The sequence below is a fragment of the Lates calcarifer genome, linkage group LG15, assembly GCF_001640805.2.
Source record: "Lates calcarifer isolate ASB-BC8 linkage group LG15, TLL_Latcal_v3, whole genome shotgun sequence".
Classification (NCBI taxonomy): Eukaryota; Metazoa; Chordata; class Actinopteri; family Centropomidae; genus Lates; species Lates calcarifer.
Genome location: NC_066847.1, coordinates 307,601 through 324,882, shown reverse-complemented (window position 1 = coordinate 324,882; position 17,282 = coordinate 307,601). Strand labels below are relative to the sequence as shown.

The 17,282-nt window shown below is 43.3% G+C and overlaps 1 protein-coding gene across 1 annotated transcript; it reads left to right on the top strand.

Annotated features, from left to right (window-relative positions):
- The first annotated feature begins 245 nt into the window (after nucleotides 1–245).
- mtx1a (metaxin 1a) lies at nucleotides 246–13,908 on the top strand. Its single transcript, XM_018678799.2, has 8 exons — nucleotides 246–370; nucleotides 5,907–5,976; nucleotides 6,061–6,140; nucleotides 9,666–9,758; nucleotides 9,841–10,023; nucleotides 12,412–12,488; nucleotides 12,747–12,904; nucleotides 13,302–13,908. The coding sequence occupies exons 1-8, from the start codon at nucleotides 290–292 to the stop codon at nucleotides 13,532–13,534; spliced, it is 975 nt and encodes a 324-aa protein (XP_018534315.1). The 5' UTR covers nucleotides 246–289; the 3' UTR covers nucleotides 13,535–13,908.
- The last annotated feature ends 3,374 nt before the right edge of the window (nucleotides 13,909–17,282 follow it).

Below are 17,282 nucleotides of genomic sequence, written 5' to 3'. Positions count from 1 at the left end.
TTTTTCATCTAACACATTTCATGATAATTTCAAAATAATAATAATAATAATAATAATAATGATAAAAACTGAAATTAAGTTTATTTTCTGATTATACTTACATGTGTTTATGTCTTTATATTCTGATTATATCGTGTAAATAAGAGGATGAACTTCTTTTTTAAATACGAAGAAACTTGTACTAAAGTATTTAAACATCGCAGAGTGCGTCCGTGAGTTTTATTTTGATAGTGCGAGGAAACGGCGGGAGTTTCTCTTCCGGAGTGAAAGGGCACTGTCCGGGCTAAAGATGGCGGCACCGGACGAGTTGTTTTGCTGGGAAGGAGACTGGGGTTTACCGTCCGTCAGCACCGACTGCTTGGTAGTTCTGGTGAGTGTCCGTTCACGCCGGATCCGGACCGGTTCGGACCGATTTACCGGCTGCTTGTCAGAGTCATTCGCACACAGAGGCGCGGGTTTATCCGCCGGTAACAGCTCAGAGAGCGGCGGCCGGTAACGGAGAGTTTAACCGACAGACACCGAGGGGAAACCGTTAAAACACGTCAGTCAGAGTTTGACAGATGAAATCAATGAAACCGATTAAATCAATAAATCCAATAAAACCGTGTCTGTTTGTGGAGAAACGGACATTAATGGGTTCAGAGGTCAAACTCGTGTCGTCACCAACGCGGTAAAATCACAAGAAACGTAAAATAACGACGTTTTCCAAATGACATAAAATCACAGATTAGTTAAAACGTGGACCGGGTCATTCTCGCGTTATTATTATTATGATTATGATGACTATTATCATTGTTTATTATTGTTGTTGTTATTCTAAATGGCGGGCGGCTGCTGTCACGTGAAGTCAAAATGAACACATGAATAAATGAACAGATTGACTCTGAGCTGGTCTGATCTCAGTCCTGTAATAAACCCTCGTTCATTCAGGTTCTAATGAACCTGTGTCGGACAGGGGGAGAGTCACCTGTAGCATCATTATGGAGGACGAGCACGTGTCACAGGTAATACTGTAGAAAGACTTGTGTTTCTGTCATTGAGAAGTTTAGATTTCAGCCAGACGTCAGTGATGAATCAGTCAGTCTGGTGTGTGTGTTGTGTAGTTTAATCTGTGACTGTGTTTTACATTTTGAATATTTAACTTAAAGAAACTGGAAACTTAAAGTTGGTTTTTACTTTAGGAATAAAGTTAAAGTTAGTTTGAGGCTGTTTCTTCTTCTTCTCTTGTTTGATGGTGGTAAACTTTGTAAACATGGTTTTATATTTTCTGCTGCTGCAGCCGGGAAACATTTCAGACTGATTCAGAGCTGATCCTGATCAGAGATTTCAGGATGTGGTGAAAGTTTGGAGGCAGATTCTGTTGGTTTATTTGGTTTGGAAAAGTGTGGAGCTGTTTAAACTGGTTTGTCTCAGGCTCAGCTGCTTTCACCCTATAAAACACGTGAGGATGCAAACAGCTGTCAGGTCTGAGGTCAAAGATCAGGTCTGAGGTCAAAGATCAGGTCTGATCAGGTCTGAGGGTAAAGATCAGGTCTGAGATTAAAGATCAAGTCTGAGGTTACAGATCAGGTCTGAGGTTACAGATCAGGTCTGAGGGTAAAGATCAGGTCTAAGGTTACAGATCAGGTCTGAGGTTACAGATCAGGTCTGAGGGTAAAGATCAGGTCTAAGGTTACAGATCAGGTCTGAGGGTAAAGATCAGGTCTAAGGTTACAGATCAGGTCTGAGGTTACAGATCAGGTCTGAGGGTAAAGATCAGGTCTAAGGTTACAGATCAGGTCTGAGGTTACAGATCAGGTCTGAGGGTAAAGATCAGGTCTAAGGTTACAGATCAGGTCTGAGGGTAAAGATCAGGTCTAAGGTTTAGTCATATATGAAGGTCAGAGACTCGTCACTCTTTATCATCATCACAGTAACACGAATAAGTCAGATCAGGTGTAATTCCTCAGACCTCCACCAGGTGGCGCCACAGTCCCTTCAGACTGAGTATAAAGATGACAACATGACAGTGAAATCAGAACATCTGGAATAGAAATAGAATAGAATAGAACAGAATACAACTCAGCCCCGATGGTGGCGCTCGCTCTCTTTATCAGTTGGTTCAGTCTGTCTCTGTCTCTGAAGCGAGGCCCCTCCCTCCACCACACCAAAGCAGAGAGCACCGGCCACCACACACTGCTAAGACGAGGTCTGTAGATGTTGAAGGATCGCCCCCTGGTGGCTGAGGATCTGTTACTGATCCTGCTGTAGATGAACATCAGGTCCTGACAGAGGAGAGGTTTACTTAAGCAGTGTTAACCGAAAGGGTGTGCTTTAACGTCTTTGAGCACGACGGTGATGCGGTCAGGACCGAAGCGCTTGCTTGCGATTATACAACTATTACCAACAAAGTCAAATGTATATGACGGAGTAATATTTTTAGTGATGAGTAAGGCGTGCTGTCATGCTGATTTGAGCACATTCTAAATGTCTTTTGGACCAATCAGATTGCTTGGTCAGAACTACTTGTTGTATAATGATGACTCTGAACTTCTTTAATTAATATTTCTGACTGACTTTGTTTAGGTTTCATAAACTTCACCGTAACATGGAAACTGCAGCTTTGGGTCAGAATCAGTAATAAATAACCTGCAGCTTCTCTGATACCGATCAAATTCATTTATCAGGGATCAAAGATCAACGATTGTTTATTGTCAGTCCAAAACCTGTTGATACAAATTCACAAACTCAGGTCCCAGTAACAGACGTAATAAAATACAGAATGGAAAGAAGAAATATCTGAAATAGAGAATAAAACAAAACTAAAGTAAACAAAAGTCTAAATGACATGATATAATTAATTTAGTTTCTCATCGGATCAACTCTTTGTCCACGGTTCAACAACACAGCTTATGATTGGTTTATATCGTCAGTGTGGTCACCGTGAATTTCATTCATCAGAACACAGAAACAGTTGTTTTGATTGTAAATATTGGATCAATAAGGACACAGAACATGGATTTTTCTGGAAATACAGAAAAATACCATCAGATCTCATGATGGATTAAAAATCCCCTGGAAGGATTATAATCACAGACGACGGCTCGTTGTAAAGACAGAACAGATCTCAGCAGGACAGTTTTTAAAGTAAGTTCCTACACAAATCTGTTCCAGAAATACTGATGATCTACTAAACCAGTCGTCTGTGAACCCAGAGGAATTTATGAAGTTGTAGCAGAGTCGAGTTAATTAGAAATATCACTGTTTCAGTTATTGTTTATGAACTGATCTGTTTGTACTCTTCACCTTAAAGGCTGAAAACAGTGGATTTGTCCTTTAAACAGAGACGTAGATCATAGTGAAATATTTGTGTCATGACCACCCAGAATGCCTTGTGGCCGCAGACAGACGGTGTTTCCATGACTGATGTGGTCTTGAGGGTCTGGTGACAGAGTGGATTCGGTGATCCAGCCTCTCAGACCGCGCTCAGGGCCGCAGATCTCCTGGGACTGATTAAACCTGACGGAAACATGTTTGTGTTGGACCCAGATCTGAGAGCGCAGCAGCGGTGCACTCTGGGTAAAGACGGCTCTCCCAAGCAGCGGTTGGAAAACCCTGATCTGCTGCCGGATTTTCCAAAGCTCTGGAGGATCAGGATCTGCTGCCGGTCTGGAAACCTCCAACAACAGCTCGTCTGTTCCAGACCACAGGACGGCTTCACTGAGACTCAACCAGTCTGACCAGTTTAACTCCAGTGAGACAGGCTGAGCTGGTCCCTCCAGACTCACCTGGACCGGACTCACCTGTCCCTGGTCCCTGAGACAGACCTGATGCTGCAGAGACTCCTTCATTATTTTCTCTTTAAATGTCACCAAGGACCCAGAACTCCAGTCATTAAACCGACAGAGGAGGCAGACGACCAATCAGAAGGAAGCTGAACAGTTTGGACTTGGACCGGTTCAGACCAGGATCAGAGCAGTTTGACCCTGAAAACTGATTAAACCTGATCAGTTCCATTTTCTGTCACTGATCTGTTTTAGTTTCAGACGTTACCTGTCGTACCTGTGTCCTGTCCTGTAGACGGAGACACGACCAAAATCTCATCCTGACGAACACAAACATCACAATATACCCTAACCCCCTAACCCTAACCCTGACCAGATTTGGGTCCTCTGTTCTGGACTGTGGTTCTGAGGAACCCTCCACACCTGCTGTGTTGGTTTGGACCAAGCATGTAAGTAGGGATGAGCATTTTAATGACTTTTTAAAGTCGAAATAATCAGGTGAATTTAGTGGATTAGTCCTGACGTCATCATTAATACAAAAAAAAAAACCTTGACCAATCAACGAACCACAAGTCCACCGGTTAATTTTTTAATAATACTTTTTCAGACTTGACATATTTCTTGTAGAAAGTTTTTAATTCAAGTCACAAGCCTTTGAAAGCAATTATTAGTTCCTGTGGTTCGCTGTCACCTCAGTGTTTGGGTTAATGGGTTAATGACTCATGGTCCTGGTAGACCTGATGATCAGACATTATCTGCAGATAGATTGTTACCTGATACCAGTATCAATACGTATCAATATCAGGTTAAATCAGGTGTCCAGCCTGGTCCTGGTCCTGGTCTGTCAGAGTCTCTGTTTCCTGTAATAAACCCAGTCTGTGTTTAAAGCTCAGTGTTTACTGGGAGGCGGGGCTTCAGGTGTGCATACAGGTGAAAGTGAGCTGGAACCCGTGGTCAGGATTAACGAGCTGAGTGTTGGAGTCCTGCAGACGGAGACGGACGATGAGGTGTGTTTTTCCCTCTCAGTCGTCTGCAGCAGGACATTAAGTTTTACTGACGCTCACCGCTGGAGCCACAGTAACGAGCTCCAACACGTTACACAGCTACAGCTTCTACACACTGTTACGGGGGGGGGCTTCACTTCCTGTTGACCCTAAAGGTCACAGGTCAACAGGCCATTTTTCTCTCTGTCACAGCACGAGCACAGTGCATGATGGGATATATCTCTTGGTTAGTGACCATCAGTTGCACTCTTCTTTTCATGATGCATTGTGGGATACCATGAGTCAGACTCAGACTCATTATCACTGTTTATTCAGACAGAAATAAAACACGATGAACTGAGAGAATCAACAGGTTATAAAGGAAGTGAGTCATGTCACCACCATTATTATTATTATTATTATTATTATTATAGTTAATGTTATTATTACTATGATTGTAGTGTGTGTGTATATATAGTGTGTATATGTGTGTGTGTGTGTAGTGTGTGTGTGTGTGTGTGTGTAGTGTGTATAGTGTGTGTGTATAGTGTGTGTATAGTGTGTGTGTATAGTGTGTGTGTGTGTGTAGTGTGTGTGTGTGTGTGTGTGTAGTGTGTATAGTGTGTATAGTGTGTGTGTATAGTGTGTGTGTATAGTGTGTGTATAGTGTGTGTGTATAGTGTGTGTGTGTGTGTGTAGTGTGTGTGTGTGTGTGTGTGTAGTGTGTATAGTGTGTATAGTGTGTGTGTATAGTGTGTGTGTATAGTGTGTGTGTGTAGTGTGTGTGTGTAGTGTGTGTATAGTGTGTGTGTGTGTGTGTGTATAGTGTGTGTATAGTGTGGCGTCGCTCTGCTCCTCGGTGGAACAAACGTCTTCACTCTCTGACTTCACGGCTGCAGATTTATGAGGAAATTCTTCCTCATTTTTTCTGGTTGTAAAAACTGAGCGAAGCTTTGATTTTTTTTATTTCCAGAAGAAGTGAGTCATCTGCAGCGTTTCCTGTAAGAAGCTGAGCTCTGTCTGTTTCTGTCCAACACTCAGACATGAAGCTGTCACACTGAGATCAGTCAGTGTGTTCGGCTGCAGCAGCAGATGTTTTCAGAATAAAAGCTTCCTGCCTGTCGATAAAGTTGTGTTTGAATGTGTTGTGTGTCTGCAGGCCTACGCTCAGTTCGCAGGAGCTCCTCTCAAACTCAGGAAGATATCCAACCCCTGGAGGAGTCCCGGCGGTGAGACTCTGCTCCGCTCACTCTGCTGATGCCTTCAGGTTCCTCTGGAACTCCTGGTCACGCTGGCTTTGTCTGTGTTTACAGGTTCTCTTCCTGCTCTGAGGACCAATCAGAAAGACACTCTGTCCAGACCCTCTGACATCATCATCCACCTCAGGAAACAGGTAAACACCTGAGCATCGGTCACAGCTGATCCACACTCTGTGCACCATGTGAAATAACACTGATAAGCTGACCTCTGACCTCTGATCAGCTGACTGACTCCCTCCTCTCTCATCTCATCATCTTACTTCCTGTTCATACAGTCTGACAGGTGGAGCTGCTTCAGGTTTACCTGGACACCACAGCTCTGTGTTTAACCAGTCTCACAGGCACATTCCTCGTCTGCATCCACACACACTGAGTTTCCAATAAAACTGATTCAGAGCTGAGACCCTGAAGATCACATCTGTGTGTGTGTGTGTGTGTGTGTGTGTGGTGTGTGTGTGTGTGTGTGTGTGTGTGTGTGTCTGTGTCTGCAGCCGACTGGAAAAACTCATTAAACAACGGGAAGCTGCAGCCAGAGACACATTCCAGCAGAGCTGATAATTCTCATAAAGCTGAACAGAGAGCAGGAGAGCTCTGAGGAACAGACAAACACTGTGAACCTGAACCTCACACTTTAACATCAGAGCTCAGACCAGCTGCTCGGTCCGGTCCTGACGGGACAAACACAGTAACTCAGCACCATCACGTCGGACTGTAAAACTACTGAGAAACACCACTGCTCAAACTCACTGTCACCTACTGTTATCAATCTGAATCTGAATCTTTGTTTCCGAGAGCAGTTTCCTGCTCTGCTGCAAAATGAAACAGGATAAATAAAAAAGAATATATTTACTTTAAATATTTAACATACAACTATACACTATAAAATATTTACAACAGGAACAGAAAAGTATCTCACAGTAAGTGAAGTACACAGAAGATAATTTATTGCAGAGGTTGAGTACAGACTTATCAGGTTTTAGCAGCATTAAGTGTGATGATGTTTTTTAACCTGATGGTTTTTGACCTGATGGTTTTTGACCTGATGGTCCTGAAACAGTTTGAACTGCTGCAGAGTCAGAGTCAACTATTTGACGTCAAAAAGTAACTTTGCTGCAAACAGACGCAAACACTTTTTGTTTCGATGTAAAACACAAACTCCTGAATTAACTTTTCAAATGGTCATTTTTACGGAGGGAACATGGAGGAAAAAAATCTGAAGACTGGAAAAAAAAAGATGTACATTTCATACTTTTCATGAAGTTTCACAAAATCTCAAAAAAGTTTCACAAGATTTTGAGAAAGTTTCATAAGATCCCAAGAAACTTTTGTGAAATCTCAACAAACTTTTTGTGAGATCCCAAAAAGAAGCTCGGGATCTTGTGGAAGTTTCTTAAAAAGATCTCGCAAAAGTTACAGTTCTCAAGCTCCAGACAACGTTAAGTATAAATTTATGGCTCATTTATTTATTTAGCAGGAACGGTGACATTAATCAACACTGCAGTGCTGAGTTAGCTAAGAAGCTGATCTTCATATGTAGCTCCTGGTAGGAATCGATGATATCGTATCATTATATATCAGAAAGTAAGAATTATTCATCCTGTGATAATAAAGATAAACTGTAGTTGATGTATTTCTGTGAGACGCAGCTCACATGTAGAACGACAACAAACACGGAGGAAGACGGAAAAATCATTTATGTTCAGGTTCTTGCTCGGTGTTGAATGTTTTATATCATTATCGCTACAAATACTAGAAAATATCAAGATAAAAGTTGAAGCTCACATCGTCCATCTCTAACGTCTGGTGTGGAACAGAGTAACACTGAAACACAGAAACATGTCAGTGATAAACTGGACTGAACAAACTTAGTGCTTAGTCTTCAAAAATGGAACCTTTGCTCTTTAAGTCTCAGGTCGTTTTACTTCACTGGAGTTTTTCCATTTTAGTCACCATCCACTTCTACTGCAGATCTCAGAGGGAAAGAGTTTAAATCCAGACTCCAGCTGCAGTCTGTGTCTCTATTAAATTCAGTTTTTATTTGAAGAGCCATTTATAACCATATTTAACATGAGAACAGAGGGAGTTATAAATTCAGTCCACGTATTCCACAGTCAGTCTGGACGGTCTCTGCAGATCAGGTGTGTTCTTCCTGCTCAGAGCTTTAGCCGACGTCCACAGACTGAGAGACCTGAACCAGTTTTAGATCTAAAGTTTTACGTCAGTTGTCTCCATCGTCCTCAGTTAAATCAGTGAAACTCCAGCCGACTCTCTGACGTCTGACAACCTTCGGCTGCAGTTTTCCTCCCTCTGACCCACATTCAGCAGCAGTCGGGTCTCTGCAGCTGGAAAGCATTACCCAGCATGCTCGGTGCCTCCTCGCTGCGGTAGGTTGTCCAGAAACCGCTGCTGAAGAAGCTGAGAGGAGCAAACTGCTGGCTTCACGCTCGGCTGCAGATTGAACTCACATTTATTCTCTTTAGTTTCACTCCGCTCAGCTTCACGTCTCCAGCTGCTGCTTGTTTATCTTTGATATTTTAAATCCTTAAAAACATGTCAGTTATTTGGATTCCTGCTCCTCAGAGGATGAACCCTGTGACGACGTTAATGGGCCCTGAAATCAGCTGATTCACCAGAATGACCTCATCAACACATGTTCACGTTTATCCTCCATCAGCTCCCAGCATGCTTCACTTCAGAGCAGATACAACAGATTAATAAACCTCTAACCTCAACCTGAACCCTGAACTCTGAACCCAGGTCTGAGCCTCGGCCTGTAGAAGGACCAGACAGATCGTCCTCCCAGTGAATCAGGCTTCATTAAACGTACGTCCCTGTAATCACCGCTGTTCTGTCAGAGCTGGTGGATTTTTTCAGGTCCCTGAACAGTTAAAAACATGGAGTCTTCTGTTGTGACTGGTAGGAACAGTAATATATTACAAACATTATGTAATGACTTCTAAGTCATTTACTGTTGTATGTGATATCAGTGAAGTTTCCAGTGTTTCAGTTTTTACAGGGACGTTTGTAATGATTTCAGCCTCTGAGTTTAAAATCAGCTGATCATGTGGAAGTTTCAGAGTTTAGCGTAGTCCTGAACGCGGCACATAACTAATGGTGCATTCAGTGTACATCAGAGGTCAGAACTGGGAGTGACGTCACCTCCAAGTCAACGCTGTCCCTGTTGAGAAGTCAGAAAAACATGGACGCTCACAGGAAAGACTTTGTTGCTAAATCAAAATAAATCTGCACCTGCTCCATCTTTGATTCTTATGTCGGGGTTGGTGAGGTTGCTCCGACTTTCTGAGTTGGAAATCTGACTTCAGGAGGCATTCAGGTTCAAACTAGGAACTCAGAAATTCAGACTTTAACTGGAACCCAGCAGAAAATGGATCAGTGTAGATCCCAGCTTTGATAATGTGCAGTTTACTCTTGGTGGTGTAACACTCAGAATATAGATTTGTGTTCATCAGTGTTTGTTTGTGATGTTGTTGGTACATGTGGTTTGTTGTTTCTGTGCCTTCCTGTAGAAACACAAACTCATCTGAAGCACTGAGGCTGTTTTTTAGGGATCTGAGCATTTTACTTCCGCAAACAGCACTAAGGCTCCAGTGTGTTTCAGAGGGTGTTCTCTCAACAAAAACCTGATTTGTGTTTTACAGAAGTACAACGCAGACTATGACCTGTCAGCGAAGGAAGGAGCCGACAGCCTGGCCTTCATCTCTCTGATGGAGGAGAAGCTCGCTCCTGCTCTGGTGAGACAGAGTTCGGCTGTTAAACGTATTAAAAACAGAAAGTCAGTTGTCCCTGTGTGATATGGTTCTTGTGTTTTCGTAGATCTACACGTTCTGGATCGAACCAAAGAACTACGTGGACGTGACTCGCCGCTGGTACGCCGAGCACATGCCGTTCCCTCTGAACTTCTTCCTGCCTGGACGGATGCAACGCCAGCAGCTGGAAAAACTGCGGCTGCTCCGAGGGGACGAGAGCCTGGAGGCCGGAGAGGAGCTGGAGAAGGAGGTGAGGATAGAAATTAAACTCCTCATTGTGAAGTAAAAACCGGTCTTGGCTGCACGTGGTCTTTGTGTTCATCAGAGAGGAAACGAGTCTGACTTTAATTCTGCAGTAACATCAGAACATGCAACAGCTCCACAGTTTCCAGTTTGTTTGCAGATATCGTTTCCATGTGTTCAGGCTGCTCCTTGAAGTGGTTGGAACAAATTCGCAGGGAAAGGAAAAAACTCTTCAGTGGACCTTTCTGTTGGAAAACCGCCGGTGTGGAATGATCTGTCCACTTTGGGAAAAGGTCAAAGGTCAGGCAGCGTTCAGGGGGAAGGTTGTTAAACAACAATTTGTTCCTGTCAGTGAGTCGACTTTTCAGGAAAGAAGGAAAACTAAAGTTGACACATCTCTCTGGAATATTTTCCTCTGTACTGACTGGGTTTCACACACTTTCAGCTCATTTATTAAACACATCTTTACAGCAGTTAGTTTTCCCAATAACAGCTGTGGTTTTGAGAATCAACAGCAGAAACCTGCCGGTTTGGAAATGTGAAGAGGGAGAGAAGGGGGGAAAAGCTGGGAAACCAGATTAATTAAAGGGAAAAAAAAGCCGGCGGTGGATGATGTCGGTCGGCCTGTTGCTCTGGAATGAATCACAGATCAGAGTTTGGTCAAGGTTTCAGTGGATATTCATCGTCCCCTGAGGATGATTCTTCATGGCTTTGGTGACTCTGACCCAAACTTTATTGTTTATTATTGAATCAAAATTCACAGTTCAAATTAATAATACAAAAACATGCTATCTAAAAATAATTCAAGAAGTCTTCAGAGCTAAAAGGTCAAAAAGAGGATAAACCATTATATCTCATTTAAAATATTCAAAGCTAGTTATCATCATCATACAGTCTGATTTTAGTTTTTTTTTCTTGGTCTCAGACTGTCGAGGACTGAGGTGTGTCAGTGTTTCTCTGAGCTTTGTTTACCAACCAACAGCTCAAACTGTTAATATGCAGAGACACACAGGTGAAAAGGCCAAAAAAGGAGTTAAAAAGCTCAGAGTTTGTTGAGAACCTGGATGGAGAGAGATGTAGGTCCACAGAGATTACCAGATTACCTGTAAAGAACAGACCTGGTCCAGGTTCATCCCGTCAGTCACTGAAACCACTGGACTAAAGGTTGAATAAATGTGCTTGTGGTGGTAATGTTGCTAAAAAGTCAAGAATGAACCTAAAATGCTCTGATTAAATGATTTTGATGATTGAGTTGAAGGACTTTCAGGCTTCCCAGAGGATGAAGCTTTTGGAATTAAATTCATGGGCTGTTCAGTAAATCCTCTCTGAAGTCAAACTTTACCTTCTGCTAGTAAAATTTACCAGCTAATTATCTCGGATCACCAGCTTGAGTAAAGAGCTGTGGCCTCAGTCTCTGTTTCTAGGGAGAGAAGAAAGGAATTTGTATGTTCCCGTGGGTCATTTACTTTAGAGGCTCTGCAGCGGAGGTTTGAACAGGTCTCAAAGTCTCAGTGGTCATAAAACAGAGAGGACTGTGGAAACTTTCAGTTAAAGTATGAGCTGAAGGAAACTGGCCAACACAGGGAGGAGAGAGAAAGAACGTAATGATGCTCCTGGTTTATGTAACACATCAGTCATGACCTTTCAGAACCATCTTCAGCACGGTCAACCTCAATGGGAATTAGACCTTTAACCTCGGCCATGTTAGTTTACGGTCGCTCAGATGTTTAACGGTTTTGTCAGTATTAGTACGTCAGAGCAGCTGGCCGAGCACACAGTCAGAGGATAAATTGCTGACTGCAGGAAAACTGACCCTGGTCAAGCATCAGTAAGGTCAGGGATGTGGGATCTGAGCGTCTCAAAAGCCTCAGTTGTAGAGTGAGTTGACTTAAGATGTGACGGGTTCTGGAGCAGCTCAAGAACTTGCCAATGGACGAGGTCTTCGGGATGAAGAGAGAGGCCTTTTAGGACTGGGTAGGCCTGGGAACTCTAGAGTCAGGATTCAGGTACCAACAAGCCAGGAAGAACTACTAATAGACCACAGAGAGGTGAGGGAAATGGTCGGACAGCTCCATAAACAAAAGTAGGACATTTAGCAGCAGGAGACCTGGGCTGAGGATAATGTCTAACAATGAAAGGAAAACTTTTATTAACTTCTTAAATGGAGGTGAGTTCTGGGCCTCGCTGGACTGTCTTGATACAGGACAGGTTAGTCAGAACCTGCAGGGCAACACTGAGGGTCCTGGATAAAGGACCCTCCAAGGAGACTTGGATCATAGAGGAGGAGTTGTAGGAGTTCATGGAGGTGGAAGTGATTGAGGACCCTCAGGATCGTTGATTTTTGACTCTTCTCCAGATATTGTTGATGTATAAACTTCTGTGTTGTATTTTTCAGTTGTACCGTGATGCTGCAGAGTGTATGAACCTGCTGTCCCAGCGACTCGGCTCACACAAGTTCTTCTTCGGAGACTCGTAAGTTCATCCAGACTCATACTCTCAAGTCCAGTTTATACATCTGTGTAGAACTGATGCTTGTTGTCTGTAACCATGTGAATAGATCTATATCTCCCACACATACATGTTTATTATTGGACTACAGTATAAATTCTCAAAGCTGCTAAAAACATATTTGATCTTGTAAGACAAATGTTAAATATTTGTGGTCCAGTTGGAAGAATGTCTTTAATTTGGTGTAAACTGTTCCCAGAATCTGTCGTTTGACCTCTGCAGGCCTTCGTCTCTGGACGCCTACGTGTTCGGTCAGTTGGCACCAATCCTGAAGTCCAAACTGCCCAACGGGAAACTGCAGCAACATCTGAAATCCCTCGACAACCTGACCAACTTCTGCACCAACATCCTGCTGCTCTACTTCCCCAGAGACGGCCGAGGTGAGGCGGACTGACCCCAACTGGAACTGTTTGATCAGACCTGGACAGAAAAGTTGGGGTTTTCTCTCTGAGAATAACAAGCTGCTTTTAACTTTAATAGCTGAGGCCAGCAGCATTCTTTATCTCTGAGATATTCTGGAGTCCAACTCTTGATGTTTATCTGCAGGAGGTTTGTATAACGTGACTGACTGACATCATGTAAACAGATTGTCTCACTGAAGACGTCAACTATCAGGAAAACTGTTTGTCTGCAGGAGAGAAAATGGAAAGAGTGGGAAGAGATTAATGTAAATTTCAGAAAAGCTCTCAGATGTTTATTGGATTCATGATGCAGAGATACAGCTTGATAAGTTCTTTTTTAAAATGGCAGCTGATGTCCTTCATGTTGTTTTCGTAGAGAGTTCCAGTCAGAAGACGTCCTCTCAGCCCGAAGGCGGAGACTTTGACCACGTCCCCAACAAGCGGAGGAAGCAGTTCCTGTCGGCTCTGGTGGCTCTGGGCGCCATGCTGAGCTACGCCCTCCTGACTGGCATGGTGTCCATCCAGCATGTCCAGCAGGAGGCACTGGAGGAGCCACCGGACCTGCAGCCCATCGGCTCCCACGACCATGAGGAGGAAGGAGACGGCTGAGGACAACACGAGGTCGTCACGGGACTAAAAATAAGATCCAGATGTTTTTACTGTCACCAAAGAAAAGTCACAAGAGACGTGTCGGTGTGAAATTACAGATTTAAAAACCACGTCGAGGAGGTCGGTGACAGTTTCTGTACAGAAATTAATTAAAAGATAATTCTCTGTTTCTGTGGAGTAACAGCATCTTTGGTTCATTTTTGTTTAACTTTTGTTACATTTTTAAAACACTGCTTTTTAGAGGAAACATGGTTCGACTTTCTCTTTAAAAACAAATTAATTTTATTTTTCTTTGTTCACATCATCGTTAAAGTTCACAGTTGACTTGACAGGTCACATGAGAAGAACAAACAATAAATCTAAAGATGAAATAACCAGACTTTCTGTTTTCTAAGATGCTATCGTAGACCAGTGAACTGGATCAGTTCCATCACTCTTCACAGTGATCAGATGATAACAAGATGGAAATGAAGATGAAGATCAGGAGGGTGGCTGAACAGACGAAGGAGAAGACGACAGAGGACGGTGACATTTTGGTGTCAGGATTATGGTTCAGTTCACATTATGTCAGTGAAACCTAAATTAGTTTGTCTTCCATTTAGTGGTTTGTGGTCTTTCAGTTTTACTGGATCTGTAGACTCTCTGTCTTAAAGAGGAGGCTGAGTCAGAATCTGGTTCTAAAGCTCTCATTATTTCAGTTGGTATTATTCTTACATGCTGTATATTCCTAAACACTTTGTCTTTAATCAGAAACAGTCCTGCGGGAATGACGTATCTCTGTAGTCCAACCCTGAAGTTAGCATCATAGCATCAGCATGGTTTCCTCCACAAAAAGCCAACAGGATATTTTCATCCCCGACAACCTCTGTAGTCTCATTTAGACACTCGTTAGCAACCGCCTTTTTTAAGACACGTAAAAGCTTCAAACATCAGGAGTGGGGGATTTACTGACCCATTTTATGTTGGAGAATAAAACCTGAAAATGTCTTGAGCTTGTGTTAAAACCACAGACCTTATTTCAGACATTTAACCAGAAACACAGACAAGGGAACAGGAAGTGCTAACATGCTAACTTACTTCCTGGTTTTAGGATCAGTCCTGCAGGAGTCTGTCACCACTAATTAAAGGAACAAACTGTAACTTCACTGAGCAGCAGCGCCCCCTGCAGCCTCCAGTGATCATTAACTCTGTTTTTGCGACTGCGACCCAATGATGTACATTTATTTATTCAGTTATTTTAACAGATTTTAATCAGCTGCTCTGTTTGTGTTCTGCTCCTGAACCATCAACACTGAAGGAACCTGAATCTGGAAACAAGCTGAGCTAACGTTAGCAGCAGCTCAGCTAACAGCAGAAGAGCACCAGAAAGACACAGATTTTTAACATGAAACTGTTTCTTTCAGAGTTTTTCTGGTTTTAATGATCAGTTTGCTTTGGAGCCGTCAGAAATAAACCGTCTCCCAGTAAAAACCTGAACGATGAACACAGGAGGAATCTGAACCCACAAACACAACACATAACGACTGAGTCATTTAACAAAGCAAAAAAGAACTCATGTTCCTGCACTTTCTGTCTTTGACATAATGGTGGCTTTAAAACTCTGTAACCGGCCCAGACCTGATCTACAGTTCAGCATTGCTCTGAACCTCCAGATCACCAAACCCTGAGTCCTGCCTCCTCATGATTTACATCCAGGGTCTGGTGGATGGTCGTATAAAACGTCTCCAGAGTTCACGTCACTGAACTGCAGCTTTTTATTAAGATCTGGATCTTAGACCAGATAAAGAGGATCTGAGTGGATTCCAGGATTTAGAGGAATCATGTCAACTTTCCTGCAACTGAACACAACATGCACACGAACTGGGGGGGTCAGGAGGCCTCTGTAACAACCCCCCACCCCCCACTTCAGTCCCTTACATAAGCTGGAAGAACAACACACAACATCCGTGTGTGTGTGTGTGTGTGTGTGTGTGTGTGTGTGTGTGTGTGTGTGTGTGTGTGTGTGTGTGTGTGTGTGTGTTGTGCAGAGAAAAAAGTGGAAACACAGTTTTTTGACTTCAGCTTGCCCACAGAGCCAAACCACCCCCACCCCCAAACACCTCCCCACCCCCCAAGTCTCCACCCGTCCTGACCGGGTCTGGACCCCGGGGACGTACAGCTGCACATGACGCCATCACACAGGAATCCTGCTCTGGCTCCTGTTCACCCTGCTGCATGTTGTTAATGTAGCTGCTGTCCCTCTGCTCTGTCGGTCATAATACCCCCACCACCACCACCACCACCCTGACCCAACCCCTACCCACCCCCCCATTCTGGGTTTAACGAGCTGATCTGGAAACAGTTTGTGGAGCTGAATTCTGACTGTTAAAGACAGTTTTTACTCCCGACACCTTCAGCTTCGACTGAGGAGGGAAAAGCTGCTGCTGTCGGAGGGAGGGAGGGAGGGAGGGGGTGAGGCGGAGTTTCCTCCCTCCCCTCACCTGCTATTAAACACAGGTTTCCATGGCAACGCTCCAGAATCAGAAACAAACAGTGGTGGAGTGTGGAGCCGGAGCCTGCAAAGAAAAACTCTCACTTCAGATCCTTTGTTCCTGTGGTTTAACGTCTGAATCAGCAGATCAACACGTCTGACAGGATGAATTATTATAAAATAAAGACTCATACAAACACACTGTGACCCACATGTAGCTCCTGCAGCAGAGACAGGAAAACTTCTACACTGAATTAAATCTGAATGAAAAGTTCAGTAATTCAGGTCCTCACATTAACTCCTCACCTGTCCTCACCTGTCCTACAGACTGCAGTGAGACTGAACCTGTACAGTGAGTCACTCTTCACCCTGAGCTGAGACGCTCAGGTATCAGGTGTTGGAGGTGGATCAGACTGAATGTCCTCACCAGCAGGGTCTGACTCTCTGGTCCTCACACGGATAGAAGAACAGGAACAAACACACTCACCCTGTAGTGGGGGGGTCTCACAGTCTGGTTCTGGGACCTCTGTTGGGTCGCTGCAGGACTGAATGGAGGTCCAGAACAAAAGCTGAAAGGACTCAGAGCTTGCTCCTGAACTCTAACCTCTGACCTCTGACCTGTGAACAATAGAGGCCGGTGTGATGGATGGAGGAGTGTTCTGTTTATTCATCAGTCCACTGACTGAATCACAGCTGAAACCATTGATCAGTTCATCAGTTTCAAACTCTTACATTTAATGTCTCTATTAATTAATATTCAGGAGGTTAGAACTCACTATGAGACGGGGCTAACAGGTTAGCATGCTACCTTTGGCAGAACAGAGAAAGTGATAACAACAAGCAAATGGTGTTTTTTTGTCCATAGAAACAGATAAAACCTGAACAGTTCTCTGTGTCTGACTGACTTCATGTGAAACTAATGAGACTGAGCTGCTATAAACAGGAACATTAGCAGAGTTCACTGCTGTTGATGGGACATACTGAATATTGATGTAATTTTTCTGTTGGGGTGCCCAAATTTATGCACCTGCCTACTTTTGTTTAAAGAATTATTGCACACTTTCTGTAAATCCTATAAACTTCATTTCACTTCTCATATAACACTGTGTTTGTCAGCTATATGATATATTTAACTGAAATTGCTGATCCGAACAACCAGTGATTTGAAGGAAAATCTTGAAAATTATCAGGGGTGCCCAAACATTTTCATACCACTGTAGCTAGCATTAGCACAAACTTACACATAGCATTTTTAATGTTTTTAAAGTTTGGAGAAAA